This window comes from Humulus lupulus, chromosome 9, assembly GCF_963169125.1.
Source record: "Humulus lupulus chromosome 9, drHumLupu1.1, whole genome shotgun sequence".
NCBI lineage: Eukaryota > Viridiplantae > Streptophyta > Magnoliopsida > Rosales > Cannabaceae > Humulus > Humulus lupulus.
The window spans coordinates 114632911-114656754 of record NC_084801.1 but is presented as its reverse complement, the minus strand read 5'-3'; the positions used below and the strand labels follow the sequence as shown (position 1 = coordinate 114656754).

Here is a 23844-nt window from a genome sequence, read left to right as displayed (position 1 = left end):
TAAGGGAAGGATCACGTGAAGAAGGCTCTTGGATGGCCCTAGTGAGGGATCCGAGGCCTTCCACTCGAAATATGAAACGACGGCTGGACAATAGGCTAGGCCATTAAATGCGGTTCTCGTAAAGCGTACCGTCACCACCCACGACGTTCCACGTATCAGACGCCTGCACAAAGAATGGAATGTGAAGGGTTGTGGGGAAGCCTAAAAGCCCCTACTATGGTCTCCTATATATGACGTCATATACCACGAGCAGGGGCTTGGGGGGGCAGGTGTACGCCCTGGTTTTCCCACGGGCTTATTAGCAGGTCGAGTCTCGGACTAATCATGGTTTAGTCGGAGGACTCCCCCAGGTCGGAGATCCTGTTTCCAGATCGTACCTTATTAGCTCGAGGGATCCTCAAAGGCTCGCCAAGGGCCCCCAAGACCAGATGAAGGCATCAGAAGACCTGAAGGCTGAAGGTCGGTTCAAGGAGGCAGCTCGTTGTACGAGCTGGCCATGGATCTCTGACCCTTTGTAAAGTCAATACACGCAAGATAAACGTGCATATATCTGACATCACGTGTCCGATATCCCCCTGACTTCTCGGACACGCAGCAAGAACGTGCGCATTCAGACACCCACGGCTGGGTTGGGCCGTGCGACCCATTATCTCCTTGCATACTGATTAGACCACACTCATGTGTCAGGTTTAGGAATTAATCATAATTGTCACAGAGTTGATATGACAAATGGTAAGGTCACGGGATGACCTCCCTACCAACTTCCAGGTGCCTTCTCCTATAAATATGGGGACCCTGGGAGTTGATAGGGGTTGGAAAAGATAGCCTCTGAAGAGCCATATACTTTGTAAACCAAATACCCAGAATATATGAATAATATGGACTAGTGGAGTAGAAGGATTTTAACCTTTGAACCACTTAAAAAACGTGTCTGGAGTCACTTAGTTCATTCTCTAAGATTTCATATCTGTGACGGTTCTATTTTCAGTACTAATCATTTTCTCTTCTTCTCTTAATTACCTGTTGGCGAAGAACCGCGTCAACAAAGTACTTATCTGATCAAAGGGAGTTGATTCTTGACAATGAATCAATTGAGCCTCCCACTGTTGGTCAGACATTCAAAATCTCAGAAAAACCCTCTCAAGGAAAGTCTTCCAAGAAATCGGGTCGTTCTGCTTCTCCTGGAGTACCAGATGCTTCACCTGCTGCCACAACTTCAACTTCTACACCTGCAGAACTGGCAGAAATCAATGCTTGTTTGGAAAGGATGGAGAATGGTCAAGGATAGCTTCTAAGGAGGATGGACATCATCATGAAGTACTTTCAAAGTGACTAAGATGGCTGGTTGAATTAATGTTTATGCTTTTATTGTTTTTTAAGTTTATGTTGAACTTTAATGTCATTTTTTTATTGTCTTTTGTGGTTTTTGGCTCCTTTGCCAAAAATAGTGTGGCTTTATTATTATAAAAACAAATCTTTTTGAGCTGTATTTTTCCAGTCGATTGCCTCATTGTATCTGATCATATAATTGAGTTTTATTGCATGATCAGGTTATAAAAGGGAATCCTTGATTCCTACATCAAATGATGGATTGTTACCATATATAGCTCACGATTCTGTAGCTACAAAATTAGGAAATCCTGTCAAATTGAAGAATTTTTTTAGGAAAGTTTTCTTGTGGGCTTAGGTCGGTTTAGACCGTGTATTAGCTACCCAATATGAGTATAATGACTATAACTACTCATATTGGCTGCTAGGTTTTAGTTATCTCTTTTTGTATTTCATTCTTATTGTAAAAGAGAGTCTTTGTTTTGTAGATGTGAGTGAATTCGACTCTACCTCTGTTTTTCAGCGTCCTTGTGATTGTTTTGAGTCTTCAAACAGTTCTACAAAGGAGGAGAACAAAGTGCAAACCTTCGGGAGAAGGTGGTTCAAGTCTTGCTTCAGGAAGAAGCAATCACTCTTCAAGCAGATCGAAGGGAGTTCGTATTCTTGAAGGTTCAGCAAGGTTCATTTGTCAAGGTGGAATATATCAAACTTGCGACATATAATAAGAGGGAGTCTATTTATGCACAAGTAAAAAACTTTGTATTTTTTAGATCTTACTAATGGATCTTATTTCTAGGCGTGACCCCGCGGACTACTAGCAATCTGCAAGGATTGCTGATACCACGTATAAAAACCTTGTGTGTTTTTATTTTCTGCACTTTAGTTCTTTTCTGGTATGTAGTTACAGAACCTTGGTCTGTAGCTACAGAATATTTGTTTCAGTACAAACTTAATTATTCCGCATTTAATTAATTGATTAATTAAATAATAAGTTGGTAATTATAAAATATGGAATTTCAATTATTAAAATTACTATATTATCATTTTTAACAAAAATAAGTATTAATTTTTTAAATGATATTTTTATATTTTATTTTGTTTTTTTCTTGGATTCCTCCAATTTTGGAGGGATTGAATTTTATTAGCTTGAGGGAGACCTTCTCCCTCCATTTCTTATCTCCCTCTCACAAAACAAGTGATTCCATCTCTCTCTCCACCCCTCTCCATCTACCCTCATCTCCTCTCTACCAAATATAGCTTTAGGGGTATTTGGTATGAGGTTGTTGTTTGTGTTTGTGAGAGTAGAGTTAGAAAAAGTTTAGATTAAGAGAATGTAGAACTTAAGTGTTTACAGAGATTAAGATTACTCTCAAATCAAGCTAAAAAATGGAACTTACTTAAAAATACAAACCCCAAATCCATTTACCAAAAATGTATCAGATTTAACATTAGAGCAGGGTCCGGATGGGCCGTGGGCCCATGAAAATTCAAAGTGTTTTCTTCCACTTCACCATTTCCATTTTCGTTTTCTTCGTAGCAAAGCAAAGACCAAGACAGATCTCATCTGTCTGAGAAAATGGCCGGCCGGTACGGGTTCTCATCATCGTCTACTTCTCAGGCGACCATGAAGGTCACCACGACTCCAGCTGCGGATCTTGCTCTCACCAATCTCGCTTACGTCTGCCCCGCCGATCTTCAGAACTTTGCCGTCCCTGGCTCCAGGCTATTCCTCGCATTGATCGGAAATTCATTCGTTCTTTCTCTTTGATATCTTTTTCTGAGTCTATTATCATTGAATTTTTCCTTTTTGTGTTCTGGATTGTTCTGATTCATGCATGTCGAGCTCTATATTTTGAATCAAAAGTGCATTTAGATTTCCTAATTTCTTTGCTATGACACTAGGAACATATATATTTACAAATTATTGTTGTTGGATTGCCTTAACTAAGAAGATACTCCTCATCCAAGCATACACAGTGGCGAAATCGCTCTAAACGCAATCCAACGTCGGCATGCGAAAGTTTCTACTGGCGATGTAGTACCGGTGATCAGGTTATTATCACATCACAGTTTAAATTTTGATGCTATACATTGGGCTCTATATGTGTACATGTGCATATATGTTTTCTAATTTATTTTTTGTTTACTAAATTGGTGTATTGTCTGGTAGATTTATTCCACCTGATGAATTTAACCTGGCATTGCTCACATTAGAGTTAGAGTTTGTGAAAAAGGGTACTAAAAGTGAACAGGTACGCTGTTCTTATTGAGATTTACATACTCTATTGGATCTAAATAGCATCATGATCATTTCGTGGTGATTAACGATGAGTTTCTGGTTAAGTATTTGGTTATGTGTTTTTAGGTAGATGCTGTTCTCTTGGCCAATCAACTTAGAAAAAGGTTTATCAACCAGGTTGGTTTTTCATTTTATTTTATTATTGATAAAATTGTAGTTTTAGTTTGGAGTATCATGATCAGATGTTTGTGAGCTGGAATTATGATTTTGATTAATGTCATAATATGTGACCCTCTTAAGTGATGCATTTTTTTATGTCCGTCTTCTTGTCTATATGTTTGCTCTTTTGTGTAGTTTGTTAAATTTCCAGAAATGATATCTTCTTAAATCGTTGATTATGTTTTTATTTTTCATATTCAGGTTATGACTTCCGGACAAAAAGTATCATTTGAGTATCATGGCAATAATTATATTTTTACTGTCAGTCAAGCCGTTGTTGAGGGACAAGAGAAATGTAGTGGCCCTGAAAGAGGGATGGTATCCAATGATACATACATTGTTTTTGAAACCTCAAATCAAAGTGGAATTAAGGTCAGTATGTTTTTTGTCCTCCTTATCTCCTGCCTTTTTAGATTGTTTATCGTAGCATTGTTATGGTTTTAACTTAATAGCTCAGCTACATTGATTTTGGTCTTGTTGACAGCTCAGTTGTTTTATTTTCTTTATTGTGGTGAATTAAGTTAAGGAAGTTAGACTGAAAGCGCTTACTAGTTACTACCACATGTTTTCTTAAAGAACATAAATGGCTATATTTTCTGATGTGTGAACCTGCTCCAAAATTCTGATAATTTTTTTTAAGGTTAATGGTGTTGAAGATTTGCGTTTATGGATCATTTTAGTGTCTCACATCGTTATTTATAAGCTGTTGAACAGGGTTCTGATCAATCTAACTCGATAACCATTCATAGAAACCATAGTCAACAACCAATAAGTTATTTTTAAAAAATGGTGCACATACTATGTCTATTATTACAAATTAACCTTTGTGGCTTTCTACAGATTGTCAATCAGCGTGAAGCTGCCAGTAGTAACATCTTCAGGCACAAGGAATTCAATCTTCAGTCTCTAGGTATTGGTGGATTGGGTGCTGAATTTGCAGATATATTTCGACGAGCATTTGCCTCCCGTGTTTTTCCTCCACATGTGACAAATAAGTAATATATTTGGTTCTTTAAATTATGGAATTAACTGTTATTTGTATACCATTCTCTTATGTTGGAATTTTGATGATGTTTAGATTGGGGATAAAGCATGTCAAAGGTATGCTGCTTTATGGACCACCTGGTACTGGAAAAACTCTCATGGCTCGTCAAATTGGAAAAATGTTGGATGGAAGAGAACCAAAGGTTTGAATGGCTCAGTCTTTTCTTTTCTTTTCTTAAAATTGATAAAGACAGCTCGCTTTGTTCTTAGAGTTTATAGTTTGCTCAATGGCTGTTTTTAAGGGAAGTTGAGCTCTAAAGAGTTTCATACTTTTTTGTTTTTTCAGATTCAAGGTTTTTAAAATTATGGAGAAGATTAGATTATAAGACTCTTGATGAAATTACTAAATTGGTATTTTGAAGCCATAATTATAAGAGACTTTTGATGAAATTACTAAATTGGTATTTTGAAGCCATAATTTTAAACTATCATTTCATGATTGTTAAGGTACTTTAGTCATGAGCAAATAAAAGAAACCACTTGGTGTGAGTATCAATTCTGTTGATTGTGTTTTTCTACTTTATATGGGCAACTGCTTCTTTATACCATCTTCATCTCCTATGCTTTGACACTAAGTAAGCTCTTTTCAGTTGCTGTAGCTGGTTTTGATTTGGGAATTCCTGGTTTTTGTCTGACATGCGAATTAGTTGCTACTATTGTGTTATTAGCATTCTATTAGGTTTCAGTTACAGTTTAGTGATTCACCAAGTGTTCCTGTTTCTATTCTTGATGATCTGGACCAGATTGTTAATGGACCTGAAGTCTTGAGCAAATTTGTTGGTGAAACAGAAAAGAATGTTAGAGATCTGTTTGCTGATGCTGAAAATGATCAGAGGACTCGCGGTAAGAGAAATATATGCCAAGAATATGATAATTAACCCGTTGGTATTTACTAATGCTGTTATGTCCTTTACTGTTTAGGTGATGACAGTGATTTGCATGTCATAATCTTTGATGAAATTGATGCTATTTGCAAGGTACGTACTATTATGAGTCTGTATCAGATTCTCTGTGATTTTGAACTGGATTTGGTATTAGCACATTTGTGATGCTGATTTGGGTTATTAACAGAGCCAACTGGTCTATCACATTAGTTTTCTCTTTAATTTCACTGTTGCTATTGCCAGCTTGATGAAATTCAATTAATACTTGCAATTTATCTTTTTGCAATCCTCATTGCTTTAACTTCATTATTAGCACTGATTTGCTTTTAATTTATGAATGCAGTCGAGAGGATCAACCAGAGATGGTACTGGAGTTCATGACAGTATTGTGAATCAGCTACTTACAAAGGTACGTGAATGGTTTCAACTTTTGAGTCTGGATAATTTTGTATATTTTTGTCCTATAATAATATCTATTACCAGGGACAGATCCAACTTTTCTAACTGGAAGAATATGATTAATGTAATCTATGGCTGACAGATTAGTTGCTTTGCAGATAGATGGTGTAGAGGCTTTGAATAATGTCTTGCTCATTGGAATGACCAACAGAAAGGATTTACTTGATGAAGCCCTATTAAGGTGCTTTCTTTTCTCCTTTGACAGTTAGCCTTGTAGCCAATCTGTATCTGGATTGTCTGAAAGTGTTTTCTCACACCACACACATATATTTTATATTTAACAATAGCACTTTTCGTACAATTGGCTGACTTGCCATGCATGAACATCCTGATTTTTTTCACAACTTTTTACAAAATATGCATGACAGTCATAGTAGTTGTTTCATTCTGAATTAAGTAAGATTATTTCTCTTGATTTTTGTAAAATGAAGAATGAGAATGAACTGCTGGTGACAAACTCAAGAAAAACTCCTTGGCAAAATCCTTTAATTATTCTTTTCCATATTATGCAGACCAGGACGGTTGGAGGTTCAAGTTGAGATAAGCCTTCCTGATGAGAATGGTCGTCTACAGATTCTTCAAATTCATACAAATAAAATGAAGGAAAATTCCTTTCTTGCTCCTGATGTGAACCTTGCAGAACTTGGTACGTGCATTGGTGAAATTATTGAAATTTACTTTTGTTGAAATTATTGGTGAAATATACTAGTGAGATCTACATTTTAATTCTTTTACTTTTGTTGAAATTATTATTGAAGTTTTTTCCTTTTAATGAAAAAAAATAAACTACAATGGCAAGAAGATGGTGTTTCATTTTCATTATGTTAAACATATGAACAATTTCCATTGGTCATGATTTAAACTGAGCAAAAAAATTAAAAAAAGAACAAGGTTTTTGATTTGGGTAGCTAAAATGGTCAGCCATATGGTTTGCAGGTCTAAGGTTCAAGTCCCTCACTAGTTTACTGGTCTCTAAATATTTTAGGGTTAAACCTTATTAAAAAAAAAGAATAAGGTTTTTTCTTTTGTAAGACCAAAATTTTGTACTCAAATAATAATTTTTTTAAAATGCAAAAAAAGAATATTGAAAACTTGAAATACCATGTGTCCAATAACTGGCTTTTTAATATGTAATCTTCACAAACTCCCTTTTTGATAGACTATTACTGGCCTCTTCTTTATTGAAATTTTGAACTGTGTTTGTCCTGACTCTTAGTCAAGGTTGATGATATAAGATTAACCATGTTGTGTTGTATTTACATGTTTTTTTATGTGCAGCTGCTCGTACAAAGAATTATAGTGGTGCAGAACTTGAAGGTGTTGTAAAAAGTGCAGTATCATATGCTTTGAATAGACAACTGAGTATGGATGATCTTACCAAACCAGTAGATGAAGAAAGTATCAAAGTGGCTATGGATGATTTCCTCAATGCACTTCATGAAATTGTTCCTGCATTTGGAGCTTCTACGGATGACCTTAAACGATCCAGGTATCCTTTTTGGTATTGTCCAGAGTAGATTGGGTTTGACAGTTAATCCATATGTAGTCTTTCGTTTTCTTGGTCAATACTAATATTTATCTCAAGGAGCTGATTGGATAAGTGCCCTCACTGACATGCACAATATCTTCTCTTGAGATGTCTAGCAAAGTGTGGTGTCTCGTAACTATTTTTTGGTACAAACAATGGCTAATTTGTTTCTTGTAACATGATTTGTAGGCTTAATGGTATGGCAGATTGTGGTGATCGACATGATCACATTTATCGAAGAGCTATGCTGCTTGTGGAGCAAGTTAAAGTGAGCAAAGGAAGCCCACTTGTCACATGCCTTTTGGAAGGACCAAGTGGCAGGTATTTTTGTTTCCAATTAGTAAATAGTTACTTTTTTTTTATTTTTTTCTGTGGTATACAATATCATTTAATTAATTTATTTTATTAAAGATATCAAACTGAAGTACAAAGGAGACAAGATGATGAGTTGTTTCATTGGGCGAAAATAAAAACACAATCATGAAATAATGAACATTAACCACTGCTAAACATTTTTTTTCCAAGAAAGGGTAAAACAATGTACATGCTTCTGAAAAGACAGCCAAGACTAGAGGCTCTCTGTAAATTGAAATTCAACTGATAAACAGCCACATGGTTTCTTTCCTCCACCCTCACACTGACCCCCAGTTAACAATATGCTAAGCAAGAAAACTTCAAAACACTTATATAAGTGTTTGTTACTCACAAAAATATTCTCAACGAATTTCTAGAGAGAGAAAGTTGTTAAAAAACTAGTACAAAATATTATTAGAAAATGGTTTTATTATCTGTGATAACGCTGAACCCTTATAACCTTTGACAGTGGTAAAACTGCATTAGCGGCTACTGTTGGCATTGACAGCGACTTTCCCTATGTGAAGATTGTAAGCTCCCATCCATTTCTCTCTCTCTCTCATTTTCTATTGTTTTATCAATTCATATGCATCTCGGATATTCTTTAATGTCTTTCTTCTATAATCAAATGTATCCCGATTCTCTATTTTTGCATTTTGGTTTGCATAGGTTTCTGCTGAGACAATGATTGGTCTTCATGAGAGCACCAAATGTGCGCATATTGTCAAGGTTTGTAAATTTCCAAATTTTTTCTATCTTGGATGCTTTTACAGAAATTATAGCATCTGAGAAGTATTATCTTTGGGTAATCACCTTTGTTTTTCTCAAATAGTTTTGGTATATTATGCAATGTACTTTATATATATGTACATATATATATATATTATATAGCAAAAAGAATTCAATTGTCTACTATATTTACTTGCGTGAGAGAACTTCTCAGCCTCTTGTATTTGAATTTCATTTTTTATTTTTTTAAAGGTTTTTGAGGATGCATACAAGTCACCATTGAGCATAATTATTCTTGATGATATTGAAAGGTAAGCGCAGCTTATTCTTCTTGAGGTTAGAACTCAGTTACTTTGTTTGTTGTCTTAACCCAATTGTTTATTTTTTTTGTGAAGGCTTCTAGAGTATGTTGCTATTGGGCCCCGATTCTCTAATGTGATATCTCAGACACTTTTGGTTCTTCTCAAACGACTTCCCCCAGAGGTCTTCTTCTCTTCCTTTATTTTTTCTGTTAAATGGGAAATAGAATAAAGTAGGGGTAATATGGGTCAAATGAATTTTCTATGAGTGTTAAAAATGACTTTCCTTATATTGTCCCCCCAAAAAAAACTAGAAGACTACCCGTGAAAGACTCCTAGTTAGGTCTATTTTCCTAGTTAAGTTGGTTCTACACATAATATCTTTTATACGTGGCACTCAAGAATAACTTTGAAGCATTAGAGGTTGTATGACACCTTAACTAAAAAACTGTTTTTTGAAAATAAGTTGAGCTGTTTGTTGTTGTTTTCAGAAAACAATTTTTAAAAACAAAGATGCAAAACAGAAAATTTTGAGAACAACAAAAAGTTGATTTTTGCTGTTCTCAAAATTTATCTATTTTTTTTCTCATATCATTTATTTATTTATTATTATTTAACATCATTTATTGTTACATAATTCTCTCACATCACTTTCTCTCTCATCACTTAATATATCTTCATTTTCTCTCTCATCATTTTTTCTCTCGTCATTTCTTCTCTCATTATTTTCTCTTTACTCACTTATCTTTCTTCACTTTCTTTCTCATCACATCCTCTCTCATTTTTTTTTGGATCAATTTCTCTTTTCTCAATTTCTATTTCTTCAAATTTTCTCTCCTTACTTTCTCACTACTTATTTATCATTTTTTTCAAATTATTTTATCTCATTATTTATTACAAATTTTTAAAATATTTTTCTCTTTGTAAATATATTTGTTAATATTTTATTTAAGATTTAAAAAAAATAAAACTAAAAAATCATTTTTAGAAAACATTAACCAAACACCTCTTGTTTTTTTAAAACTACAAAAACAGTTTTTTGTTCTCATTTCTGAGAACACAACTTTGAAAACAAAAAACAGAAAACAATGTCAAACAGGCCCTTAGAGTGTGTTTGTCTTCTTAACTAAAAAAATATTTTTTTATTTTTAAAAGCTAAAAACTGTTTTTTGAAAACAAGTTGGGGGTGTTTGGCGTTGTTTTCATAAAACAATTTTTAAAAATAAAGTTACAAAAAACATAAAATTTTGAGAACAACAAAAAGTTGTTTTCTGTTGTTCTCAAATTTATTTTGTCTATATTTTTTTTTCTCACATCGCTTTTTTAGTTATTATTATCTAACATCATTTATTGTCACATCATTTTCTCTCTCATCACTTTCTATCTCCTTATTTTCTCTCTCATCACTTTCTCTCTCCTTACCTTTTCTCTCCTCACTTTCTCTTACTATTTTCTCTCTTATCACTTTTTATCTTTTTATATTATCTTTCATCATTTTCTATCTCCTTATTTTCTCTTGCATTATTTACTATATCCTTACTCTCTCTCTCTCATCATTTAATATTTCCTCATTTTCTCTCTCTCCATTTTCTCTCTACTCACTTCTCTCTTTTCACTTTCTTTCTTATCACATTCTCTCTCATTTTTTCTTGCATCGATCAATATCTCTCTTCTCAATTTCTATTTCTTCAATTTTTCTCTCCTTAATTTCTCACTCCTTATTTTTCATAATTTTTTCTTTAAAATTATTTTATCTCATTATTTATTACAAACTTTAAAAGATTTTTATCTTTGTAAATATATTTGTTAATTTTTATTTAAGATTTAAAAAAAATAAAACAAAAAAGTTGTTTTTAGAAAACATTAACAAAAAATCTCTTGTTTTTTGAAAACTATAAAAACTATTTTCTGTCCTCATTTCTGAGAACATAACTTTAAAAACAGAAAACAGAAAAGTCAAACAGGCCCTTATTCTCTTTTATGCTTTAGATAAAGTTGTTCTATGCAAGGTTCATAACATCATAATCTCATTGGACAGTGGATGGAATATTATGTTCAGGATGAATAGTATAGTGCCTCTTTTGTTGGACATGGAATATTATGCTCTGGACATGTGTTCTTTCTATCTGATTCTTTCCAAATGGGACCTCTTGTCTATATACTTTATGTAGGGGAAAAAGCTTATGGTTATTGGAACGACAAGTGAATTGAACTTTCTAGATTCAGTTGGTCTTTGTTATGCATTTTCTGTGACTTACCATGTACCTACATTGAAGGCTAATGACGCAAAGAGGGTAAGTGATCTTTTTTTTTAACTATTGTTATTCCATTTCAATCACGTCTCAGATTTACTACCTAGTGTTTTTTTTTTTGAAAAAAAAACATAAAGATGCCACTAAGGGTTCATTGTTATTTTGTAAATAATTTTTTTCTAAATTTTTTACATGTATTAATCTTAGAATTCAACCCCTCTCTTCCCCCACACGCACACATACCCCTTAAATTATAACTAATTGAGCTAGCCTCTCAATTGGTCAAAATGACTGCCTAGTAATTTGAGGCTCCAATTAATCAAACGTTTATTTACCCCTTTTTGTGTCTTTGTGTGGAATCAGACTGTTCTTTTTACTCATGTAATGGTCAAAAAGAAAAATGTTAAATCTATTACTATGTCTGGTTTTAATTGTGAAATCCATGATGAAATTGTGTTGCACTGGTATAGCAGCAGTGTTACTTTTTCTTGGATTGTTGAAATAACTGTGCAAGTCTCATTTTTCTTCCTTGATAAAGTAATTGTGCATAAAAATTTGACATTGTGGCTTGTGCTGGATTTTTTTGTCTGATGATCCTTGCGTGCTCTCTCTTATTCTAGGTGCTACAACAATTGAATGTCTTTGCTGAGGACGACATCGATTCAGCCGCAGAGGCACTGGATGACGTGAGTTACTTTCCCATTTTATTCTTTATGCCATTAGGGCGTGTTTTCTTGTTATTTCTAAACGTTTTCTAAACAATGTGCACAATTTGCACTTGTGCATCTTGTAATCTAGTTTTGGTGTTGTTGACCCCTTTAGCATAAATATATTAATATGGTCACCCAAGAGAGAGGTAGCTCAAATAATTAGGCATATAATTTGCTATTACAAGGTTTGAGTTTCGAGTTCCTCATAAATCCAAATATTGTACGATTAGGCAGGTAGTCTAGTTTCAAAAAAATATATGTATAAATATATGGTCACAGAAAACTATTAACCATCTTTCCTGTCTATGATTATGGTCACTTAACCCTTGTTTGTTTGCAATTGGTGCTCTTAGATGCCTATCAAGAAGCTGTATATGCTGATCGAGATGGCAGCTCAGGGCGAATCAGGTGGATCCGCCGAGGTTATCTACTCCGGCAAAGAGAAAATTAAGATCTCTCACTTCTACGACTGCATTCAGGATGTGGTCCGATTTTAGCTTCTATGCAAAAATTTCAAGACTTAAAAATGATAAATATTAATATCATCCTGATATTTTTGCTCTACGAGTCTTTTGTATTTATATGTAAATTGATCCTCAAATTTTCTCCCCAGTTTTTTTATTGAATAGTTCTCTATGTTAAATTCGAGTTTTGCTTTCGTCAATACTTTTTTTTTTTTGGGTGGGGTTGGCTTTGTTTTGCATATTTTAATTTGTGCACTTAATGCTTATCCTTGTTGAGATAAGGTTTTAGCTTAGCTGCCTTCTATTATAATATAAGATTTAAATAAAGGGTGTTTTGAGAGACTTGTAGTGACTAAATGGATGGCACTTGTTAAAATTATTTCGATGGTTAAACGACTTGTGTTGTGTTTGTATCTATATTATCGTTTTAGTCTTCGTCAATTTTATGATGACATTTTAGTCTTCTTCTCTAGAAACGGTCAGTGATAGATAATCCATCACTGTGATCTACTCTATATTTTAAAATATATATTTTTCTATTTTATTTAGATTATGACATATATCAGTTTTTTTATATATTTCTTTATATTATTTAAATATTATATTTTTAAATATATTTATTAATTAAAGTAAAATAAAATAATTAAAAAAGAAAAAAAATAATAAATATATACTAAATAGGAGATGGAAAGCTTACAAAGAAAAATAATAATATTAAAATATTATATAAATAATATGTAAATATAGATATGGATTAATTAGAGTTTGTGCATAATTATTATTAAATATATGTATAAATGAGCTGAAAGATGTTTTTGTGAGTTTTAGTTAAATATTATAGAGAAAGTGTATTACAAAATACATCACCAAAACATAATTTTTTATAATTTACATTATACTATATGTTTCTCAATTTTTTCTCTACATCATTTAAATATTATATTTTTTGAAAATATTTTATTTATTTTAAGAAATAAAATAATTAAATATAATAGTATATACTCATATATATATATATACAAAAAATTATAAAAAATAATAAAATATTTATAACTTGATGAATAATATTTTACTTTATATATAAAAATACTATTTATTTAGGTAAAAAAATATAAGTTTACATTATCCATTCAAAGACTATTTAACTATTTTTTCCCTATATTATAAAAAATAAGATATTTTAAGCTCTAGCGACTACTTTTTAAATTAGTATCAGAAAATAGAAACATCAAATTTGATTGAGCAGCTTCTTTAGTACGATACGAGTGATTGGGAGGCCATCTAATCCATTCTTATCATTCAGCACATTAAATAAATGCAAATCAAGTCAGATTTTAAGTATTGAAAGATGTCCACTCCAGATTATAACGACTGCATTATTTGAGTAAATTTGAAGCAACTTCCGTTTCCATAGCTCAACTTGAATAGAATAATAATTAATGAACAAAATTTATTGCTGTGAAAGTATTCTTCAATAGTTATTGTTTGTAAATGTTAAATACTCATTTTTCTGGTATTTTTTGTTTGTAAAAACTACCTGCTTTAGTATTTTTTAATATTCCCCAACTACCTCCTTTAAATATTTAATCAGATTATTATATATATTTTTATATAATTTATAATTAACAAATGATTTAAATAATTTAAACTTTTTTTATTTTCTTCCCTCGGACCGTAAAGCTGGAGGTCAAACAGGAGGCTCGGGACTAGAGTAGGGCGTTGGGGTGGCTCTCGGCTCAGGGGGGGAGAGAGAATCAACACCAAGTGTGTATTTTGACAAAATATAAAGTATTAAATGAATATTTATAAGTTGTACTGTCTCATTATTTTTATTTGTTTAAATTTTGTATTTTGATAAATTATTTTTAAAATTTTATATTTTGTAAAATAATTTAAATAGATTGTTAAAAAATTTTATTAATATTTTTTTTGAATTAAAATCATAAATAATTTATCACATTAACAACACATAATAAAATTATAAATATTTGTTGACGCCGTTTTTCGTCAAACAGTAAAAGAAGAGCACATAAACAATGAATGACAATGGCCAAATGAAACAAAACAAATCAAACACACGATTTTTACGTGGTTCAGCAGTTAAATCTGCCTAGTCCACGAGTCTCTGTTATTAAACTCAAGATTATCTCTGAAAATTCTTAAACATGAATTCTCCAGAGTTTTCTCTCAAGGATCAGAATTTCGGTCCTTTACAATGGTGCATGGCTTCTCTATTTATAGAGAAGGATGCAGAATACTATCCCACATATTTTGGGTAGTTACTCTTTTTGTGTCAATTAAATAAATGGCTTTAAATGCCTATAATCAGATATAAAAGGAAACGTTCCTGAAGACCAGGAAACGCATAACTGATCAAATAGTATCCCACGATTCTAGGGGATTTACATTAATAAATGAGGATTACATCTCATATTCATAATACTTGTAGATATTCAAGGTGGTTATTGCGTATCTCTAAGGCTTTAGCTTCCCAGGTTTCCCGTCATCGCCCGAGCTAATGACATCTCCCGAATTCACATGGCTTTTGAGATCGTACATACATCGAGCTCGAGACCCCTGATCCGAAGTTGTCCCTAAAGATGAGTGTATTCTCGGAGCTACCTTTCGAGATCAAGATCGTTTCGAGGTCACCATATTCGAGGTCGTATATCGTACTTTGCAGGCTCGATATAAATCCTGGAGCATACTCTAATCCTTACGAGACCATTTGTTGCGAATTCAACTTTCGAGGTCACATTTACCATGACTCGAAATCTGGGTATAACATCTTGCCCCCTCAAAAGTATTTGTTCGAATCCTAAGAGAAGGAAACTTTTGAACTACTTTATTTGAGAACTGTACCGTCATACACTCTTGAAAATGGACACGCGTCAGTTGGGTATTGCTCACTTTAGGTACTTGAGTACCTTGGAAACACGCCCACGATCGTCCGTCTGACAACTTTTCGGTGCCTTCTTATCATTGATCCCCATCCGTTCAATCTAGTGAGGATTTCATTCGACGCTCTTGATTAATTCTTTTTCCCACCTATATATACAAGACCCCACTCTTCATCTTCTTCACTTTTATCTTCATTCGCCATAAGCAAGAAAAGAAGAAAAACAAACCCAGAGACCTCTTTGCAAAATTTCTATTCTGTGCATGTTTTCTCGACCAAAGAAACAAAGGAATCCTGGTCTGTTCGAGTCAGTGAGTTCTTTCCTGCAACCTCTTCTTCAATCGACAATCTCTCTGCAATTGCCATTACTGTGTAAGTATGCCATTTTTGTTTTCCATTTTGCCAGTTTTTATTTAAACTGTTCTTGCTGTGTATGCTAGTTTACGTTCTTAGCATAATACGATAGGAGGTTTTGAACCGATAGGCTTTTATGCTTTCTAGATTTTCATTCTGGATTTTCGTCTCTGGTTTATACCCAGTTTTGACGTTTGAGTGTGGTTCCCATTTTCTGGGTTTTGAAATTTTTAGGCAACGTTTCTTGTACACTAAGTTTTCGGATAAAAACATGGGCCTTGACAAATGCACGAAACCCAAAGACGCCTTTCCTGGTTAACCGCCATTCTTCTTTCCCTTGAATTTCGGGATTTTCAAAAAATTATCCACGCTCCTTTTCTCTTTCGTGGAATACACGCCCCTGACTCTTCAATAAGGGTCTTAGTATTTAGTCTTGCTCCTAAATTTCCGAGCTCATTCCATCGAGCTCGTGATTCTTGCATGCATGGCCCTCACCATTTTTTCTTTCTCGTTAGATGTCACAGAATCTGGAAAGACAGTGGGGGTCATTGCGGACAATCCCTTACGAGCCAAAATCTCCGAGCCCAGAATCGCTCTTCGCCCGGAACCAACGTCGGATAAGAGAATACGAGCTTGCACGCGAGCAAGAAGACTATTTACCGAGTTTTTCGGAAACGAATACAAAAAAAATAATAAAAAGATAAGAACTGTAGAAGTGCGGAAATATAAATAAACAAACAGGTTTTTTACGTGGTTCAGGCGTTAATGAGCCCTAGTCCACGAGTCGATGTTATTATACTTGTAGTGGATTACAGTGAAATGGCTGGTGTATAAGACCCTCACAAACTCACAATGTTTCTCTCGGGTTCTCTTGAAGAAGATGAAGCTAGAGAGATTTCAGCAGAGTTCTTGCTATGTAATCTTTTTGGTCGTCCCCTCTATCGTAAAATGAAGGGGTCTTTATAGCTAGGGTTTTGGATTAGGGTTTCACTCTGCCCCCCTGAGCCTTAATTACACCAGCCATAAATAGGGGATACAATTACCGTAGTCGCCTGGCTACCAGGCTCTATGTGGGTATATTTACATGAAAGTATGGGGAATGCACAAAGGCAGCTGTCTTTTCCAGGTTGTCAGCGGAACAGTAGGCGAAGTGGTACTTTTAGGCGTGCTGGGATGTGTGCGGCCTCGACCTGTCAGGCGTGTCAGGTGGAGATCATTCCAACTATGCCTCCTCCATGACTCGGCCGCTTGGTCTTCTTTCGTGCGAGGCACGGGACTGTATCCGCGAAGGTAGCCTGAAGAGCTTCTCCTGGAAGAACCTTCCCCGAAGGATATCCCTTCGGGAGTCCGGGAGAATTGACGAGCCTCCGTGACCTTCGGTTGCTTGAAAGAGTAGGCTTGACACTAAACGGGAGAGGCGAAGCCTTTCTGTCCATCCGCGAGCTCTGGTCACCTTTCGTGAAAGACTTTGATAATTCTGCTTCCCCGAGGCTATCCATCTAAACGCTATCCGGAAATCTGGATAACATTTACCCCCCAAGGTCACGGACCTTTGAGAGGTCCGGGAGCTTGTACAGCCCTCCGGGTATTCTGGTTTCTAGATTAGGCGAGGGGTCACCTCCTGTGTTCCTGGAAGGGTTCCTTTTTCCCGCCTGAGTGTTAGTATGAAAAAGAAAGGAAATTTCTTCTGTTTGAACTCAAGTACTCAAGTGTGGCAAAGGGCCACGCGTCATGCCGGGTATGGCTCTGTGACTAAGACGTGTGCGTGAGGCGACTGGCTGAGTATGCGTGCGTCAGGCATCTGAGTAGTGATTTGACGGTATTTAATGGTACACCGGGCCCGAGATGGTATAATGATGGGAAATAAATACTTTATTCCCATCCGAGGAGTCATAAATAGGACCGGCGCTTCATCTCCAGCCGTCGGATCTTTCTTCCTCTTTACGCTCTCAAATTCTCAAGCTTTCAGATTTTCAGATTCCCAAATCTTCGAACTCTTACGCTGTCAAGCTTCCTTTCCTGCGAATTCGCCACTTCTTTTGGTAAGGAATCCTGAAACTTTTCTTTCAACTTGACCGTAGGTTTGTTCGCCGAAGCTCTAAGTCTGAATCGTTGCCTTGTCTTGGCAGCATTTACTTCACGTGATCGTGCGGTGCAGTGACCCGGTTACTCCTTCAATCTTCAACTACCCGAACACCAGTAAGTATTTCTACTTTGCTCTTTCCTTCCAATCCTTAGATTGTTGGTAGTTGTTAGGGTTGAGTTTTCTGCCGGTGTCGTCTATATGCATGCGTGAATAGGGCTTTGATAGGCATGTGACTGATGTGAGTCAATAAGTAATCTCTTTGCATGCTTTGACGATTTGCGTTTGGAAAGTCGTTCCTTGTCTTGCTTGTGCTGTTCTGGTTTGCTGTTTTAGGGCATAAGCGTGAGCGCCTTTAGGGTGTCTTCCTCTGGAAAAACACTTCTCTTGGCGGGCTTAGGCTCAGAGTTTGAGTTTGGTTCCTTGCTGTCCTTCGGGTGGCATGGTGCCAACCCCTCGGCAAGCTCGGTGGGAGCCTCTCCAAGCAGTTTTCGGGGAGGGTCTCCCCGACGCCTTTGATACCGTTAGGGTATGACAAGGGTGCTGACTGCTTAGAGTGTTTTCTTCTTTGTTTCTTTTGTTCAGTGACGAACACCTCAAAGGAACAAATCATCGCTGCGGTAGAGGCTAAATCTGCCCAGGAGCAAGGTTCCCCTGTCGCTGGCGCAAAGGGGAAAGGAAAAACTAAAGTGGTCGCGGCTAGCCCACCGACTATCAACAGTTCAATCTGGGAGATGGACCAGAAGCCGAACCTGTTCAGGAACTACGGCATGCTGGAGCTGTACTCCTCAAAGGCAGGCCTGAAGAACATCCCAGGCCTGATGTGGCACCGTTTGTCGGTGCTGGGTGAGTCTGCTAGTCAGAGTCACGAGGGTTTTGGTGCCTGGAGCTGGGCACACATAGTGTGTGGGGCGCACTTGCCCCTAAGAAGTTATTTTGCCAATTTCTGTGTGAAGGCGGGGATTGCCCCCTTCCAGTTGATTCCCCCCAGCTACAAGCTCCTAGCGGGGTGGTACATCTTTTGCAAGTCCCGGGACCTGGAGGCCCCTACCCCGGAGGAGGTGCTATACTTCTATGGGCTGAAGTCTCAACCCATGAGAGGTCATCCAGACAAGGTGGGGTTTTACAGGCTGGAGAGGTACCCGGACGTGATGTGTCCCACCTGTCATACCGCGAGGGTTCCAGATCTCCGGGAGTACTGGTTCCTGACGACCGGCTTCCCATTGAAGAGGGTGCCAGCCCTATCTTTGGACTTCAAAGTCCCTGGTAAGTGCTCCTTCCTCTCCTTTTTAACTTTGTTTCTTTACGTTTGGTTTGCCTTTCGGGAGGATCTCTAATGCTCGTATTTGGATTTTGCAGAAGTCGTCCCGCGGACACCTCGCTGTGCGGAGATGATAAGGAGGTCAAAATTCTACGAGGGGCTCTCGGAGGAAGAGCTGAAGGTGGAAGGACTTGTGACCACCGAATCTTTGAGGGAGTATGGGCTACTCGCCTCTTTCCAAACTATTGAGCCAGTGAGTGGCAGGGGGCAAAGTCAGGTGTCAGCTGACATCCGGGAGCAGATTGCCCTGGAGCTGTCCAAGGTGATCTGCCAAGCGGCCCGGGACGAGAATAATTTATCTCCTAGTTGGGCGGAGAGGTTCCCCGACCCCCAGCCGGAGGAAGAAGAGATCGAGGCTCGCCACGCCGCAGCTTACCCCAATGAAGGGACTTCGGGAGCTGGTACCTCCGGGAGAGGTAAGACTAGTTTTCGATTGATCCACACCCCCAGCCTGTCTGAGGTTTCCCGGACTTCTCAGGCGGGGTTCGATCCCTGCTTCCTTAGGCTAGATCCGCGTAGGATACCCTTTGACAGATATTGCGATAGGGTAGATGAGCTCCTCGGGTGTTTGAGTGACGATAGTTTTCCAGAAGGTGTCACCATGGTTGACCCTTCTTCCCTCAGCATGTTATTCCCGGACTTCGAGGAGCACGGGAGCTTCCTGGAGCAGGAAGCGATGTTTTGTTTTGCTCGGGGAAGGCCATCCACGTTTCTCGTGCATGGTCGTCCCTTTCAAACTTTTCTCTTGCTTGTTTCTTGTTCCCCGCTGGTGGACTTGTTTGCGCTTTTATGTTGTTGCATGTTTTGTTTTCTGCTTATCTTTCTTCACATCGCTTGCCGGTTGGTTAACTTTGCTTCGTGCATTACTTGCAGGACATCCCGAAGCAGAGATGTTGGGGAGAGTCACCTCACTTATCAAGAAGGCCACCACCAGCCAAGACCCGTCCAAGGGGAAAGGACAAAAAGCCAGAGCTGGTAGGGGAGGTAAAGCTGCCACATCCAAGAAGACAGGTGGCGAGGCGCAAGTGTCTCCGGTGGTGGAGAGGTCTCCTGCCAAGGGGCCTTCCGAGACCATGGCGGCCTCGAGTAGTAGCAGCGACGGGGAAGGGCTTGTGTTCCTCGCGAAGATGACCGGGACGAGCAAGCGCCCCGGAGGAGAGGCTGAGGGCGACAAGAAGAAACGCCTCAGACATTCTTCTCCCGGAGGTGATGGAGACCTCCGGGCTGCGCGCAGTCCTCGCCAGACTACTGTCACCCAGCAGCAACCACAACAACAACAACAACAGCAACAGCAAAGGCAACCACCACCGTCGCAGCAGCAGCAAAAACAACAGCAAAATCAGCAGCAACAACAAAGGCAATTACCTCTGCCACCGTAGCAGCAAAAGCAACAGCAACAACAGCAGCAACAACAAAGGCAATCACCTCCACCACCGCAGCAGCAAAAACAAAAGCAACACCAGCAGCAACAACAAACCGGGGCAGTAGTTTCTTCCCTACCGTCCCTGATACCCCTTTTACCTCCTCCTCCAGTCCAAAGGGAGTCCACCCTTCCGGGGTCTCCTTCTTCTCCTTCTCTTCCACTTTCTCAACAAACAAGCCTTCCTCAGCCTGGCCTGAAGTTCCAATTTCCTCAGAAACCAACCCGTTTCTCCGCTGCCCTCCTGGAGGGTGTAAGACGGGCTGATAATTTTTTGAAGAGGCGGTTGGAGGCCGAGAAGGCTGTTACTCAGGGAAGGGCAGACAACTTGTCTGCCGTGAAGAGAGCGGAGCTGGCAGAAGGGGTGAGATCCCTTCACCCGGCTGGAGCGGTTCTGGATGGCCCAGCCTTGGAGAAGAGGCTTGTGCTTAGACTCGGGCGTGCTTTGGCGCCGTTCGGGGCAGAGATGATGGAAGACATGGCCTTGAGCTTGTGCGAGCTCAATTCTGAGAAATGGGCCATCAGTAGCAGTAAGGACCCGCTGTTGCTGACACACGCCGTAAAGCAGCAACTTACTGGGGTGAGCTATCAGTTACTGTGTTCTGGGGTCGTTGGTCTTAGTACATTTGGTTCTGCTTAACTTATTTTGCTGTTTTTCCTTGCAGGCCTCTCTTATCGCGGAACGCTCGTTCCGGGAGGTGGGTGCAGTTCTGGTTCAGCTGGAGGAGAGCCAGGCGGGTCGCCAGGCCTTGGAGGCGGAGAAGCAGAAACTGACCCAACAGGTCGAGGGCATGAAGGGGGAGGCTATGGAGAAGATTAGCCAGGCCCGGCGCACGGCCGAGGAAGAGGTGGATAAGAAATATCTTGCCAAATATCGAGAGTACCGGGCCAGCGCAGAGAATGAGTTCAAGCAGCGGTCGGATGACTTGAAGGCCGAAAACTCCAAGCTCCGGGAAGAGCTATCCCAAGCCAGGGAGGAGAAAGATACCTTGGAAGCCCGCTTGCAATCGAAAAATGATCTCCTCCTTAAGCGGCAAGAGGAATATGCCACTCTTCAGAATAGGCTTCACAAAGAGGAGCAGGATCATAAGAGGAGCAAGGATCTCGCGTCTATGCAGGAGTTGGGGCTTGCTGAGAAGGATAAACAGATTGGAGCCTTGCAATTCACCATCAGGGCACATTTAACCGAGAAGCAATCCTTTCTGGGTCACAATAAGGTGCAGCGCAAGGAGATTGATTCCCTTAAGGGAGAGCGGGATGCATCCAAGACCGAGCTGGAAAAACTGAGGGCTCAATTGGCTGTCGCGGAGGCAAAGCTGGCGACCTCTGAGGCGGAGCGCTTGAAGGAGAAGGAAGATGCCGAGGTGGTGCTGAATAGAACGATTAATCTATCCCACGTGGTCCTCATGCATCAACTTTGGAAAATAAACCCGAAGGTAGTAGGCTACCTGGGAGAGGACGCCGCCGCAATGAGGGAAAAGATACAGGCATGGGATCAAAGCCCAGAGGTGTACGTCCAGACTTATAACATCGACGAGCCTGCTGGAGTCCCTGAGGCAGAAGATCCCGAAGAGGCGGGGACCTCTGAACTTGCCATTGATGACGCTCCATCTTCCAATGAACTGACTCCGCCAGCCCCAGTTGAGACCGCTGTCTCCGAGCCCCCGGTCGTGGATGCCGCTGCCACCCCCAGTGCTTGAAGGGGTCTTATCTTTTGTAAAAAATATTCTTTACTGATTATTATTTTTCATTTGTATTTTTCTTTGGGGCGAAGCTCCCTGTACTCTTTTCTCATTGCAGACATATTTTCCATAATTATAGCATTTTTCTTTCCTTTTCTGCCGAGTTCTTTGTTTAACTTTGCGTTTAGGGTAGGCTTTTATACGGTAGAAACTGCTGTAGGGGCGCATGAGGTTTTGGTTCCATCGGCCAGAACCTATGCATTTCCAATTTGAAGCTCCAACGGCTAATGTCTTTTCCCACGTAGTTTCTAGGTTACGAAGGTTTCTTGGTTCCAACGGCCAGACTCCTTTCACCGTATTTCAGCTTTCCTAAGGCAAATAGCCAATCCCGGGACTTGTAGTTATACCGTTCGCTGGGATTGCTAAGGTGAGCCGTTCCATGGTGCCGAAACGGGAGTTCTTTTGGTGAGCGTCGTTAGACTTAGGGTTAGATCTTTGCGAAGCAAAACTAACTGTCGTTGCGAACCTCATGGTGGCTGACTTCAGGGACCTGGCATGAAGCCCTGCGAGGCAAGGCTCGTTGCGGTCGGGGAAATTTCCACGCCCACCATGTGCGATCCCGGAGCAGGGGCTTTGCGAAGCAAGGCCTGCTGTAATTGGGGGATCGATCATATCTGCTCCTGGAGCTGAAGCTTGCAGTGGTCGAGGAGCTCACCATGCATTATTTTGTGAGATCCGGAGCTGAAGCCTGCGAAGCAAAGCTTACAACGGTCGCGGATCTTGCCATCTTTCGCCTTGCGGGACCCGGTGCTGGAGCTTGCGAAGCAAAGCTTTACAGCGGTCGCGGAGTATTCTGCGAAGGACTTGTCAGGGAGTTGGGGGTGTTTCGGCGTAGCTCTCTGAATGTGCCTCAACCCCCAGTCCTGTTCATCACTGGGCTACACAGGAGATAATTTTCATGATGCATAATGGCAGACATTTGCATGGCAATTTTCACATAACCACATAAGGCACATATGACACGTAATGCATTTATGTTCATGGCAACAAATCAACTTAAGCTTAACAATTTAAAAATTTCAAACACAATGCTAACACATAAGTGGTGTTCTCTGTATGTTTTGTTCAAGGGGCGTATGGCTATGCCTTAGCCATGTATACCCCCCCAAGTGAGCGTGGGGTCCGGACGTCTCCGGACCGCGTGGTCACTTGTTAAAACGCAGCTTGGAACAAAGGGATAAAAAATGCAGTAAAAGCGGAGTGAATTTCTCCGTGTTTTATTAAATTAGCCTGTTAGGCATGCGTTTTACAGCTGGGAGGATTATCTCCATATTTTACATTTTGGCTACATCTACCAAGGACTTCCGACTAGATAGTCCGGGGCCTACTGATAGTAACGGCGGAGGTGCTCCGCGTTCCAGGTGCGAGGGACTTTAGATCCGTCGAGTCTCTTTAAATGATACGTCCCATGGCCCACTTTTTCTTGGACTTCATAGGGGCCTTCCCAGTTGGGTCCGAGGACTCCCACTCCCGGATCCTGCGTAGCAGGAAATACTCTCCGTAGGACAAGGTCCC

General features: G+C 39.0%; 1 protein-coding gene across 1 annotated transcript; it reads left to right on the top strand.

Annotated features, from left to right (window-relative positions):
- Positions 1 to 2555: 2555 nt before the first annotated feature.
- Positions 2556 to 12927, top strand: LOC133801937 (vesicle-fusing ATPase-like). The gene is made up of 21 exons (XM_062240163.1): positions 2556 to 3096; positions 3286 to 3381; positions 3500 to 3581; positions 3695 to 3745; positions 3989 to 4159; positions 4628 to 4782; positions 4866 to 4974; positions 5575 to 5674; positions 5753 to 5808; positions 6059 to 6124; positions 6273 to 6355; positions 6687 to 6820; positions 7453 to 7663; positions 7892 to 8023; positions 8526 to 8586; positions 8726 to 8785; positions 9038 to 9096; positions 9181 to 9268; positions 11256 to 11378; positions 11957 to 12022; positions 12400 to 12927. The coding sequence occupies exons 1-21, from the start codon at positions 2906 to 2908 to the stop codon at positions 12541 to 12543; spliced, it is 2238 nt and encodes a 745-aa protein (XP_062096147.1). The 5' UTR covers positions 2556 to 2905; the 3' UTR covers positions 12544 to 12927.
- The last annotated feature ends 10917 nt before the right edge of the window (positions 12928 to 23844 follow it).

Bases quoted from the DNA above. Each gene is read 5' to 3' on its own strand.
- LOC133801937 (XM_062240163.1), top strand. From the start codon at position 2,906: ATGGCCGGCCGGTACGGGTTCTCATCATCGTCTACTTCTCAGGCGACC. The intron at 5,809-6,058 runs GTACGTACTATT...TTATGAATGCAG, and splicing joins AAATTGATGCTATTTGCAAG to TCGAGAGGATCAACCAGAGA. The intron at 12,023-12,399 runs GTGAGTTACTTT...TGGTGCTCTTAG, and splicing joins CCGCAGAGGCACTGGATGAC to ATGCCTATCAAGAAGCTGTA.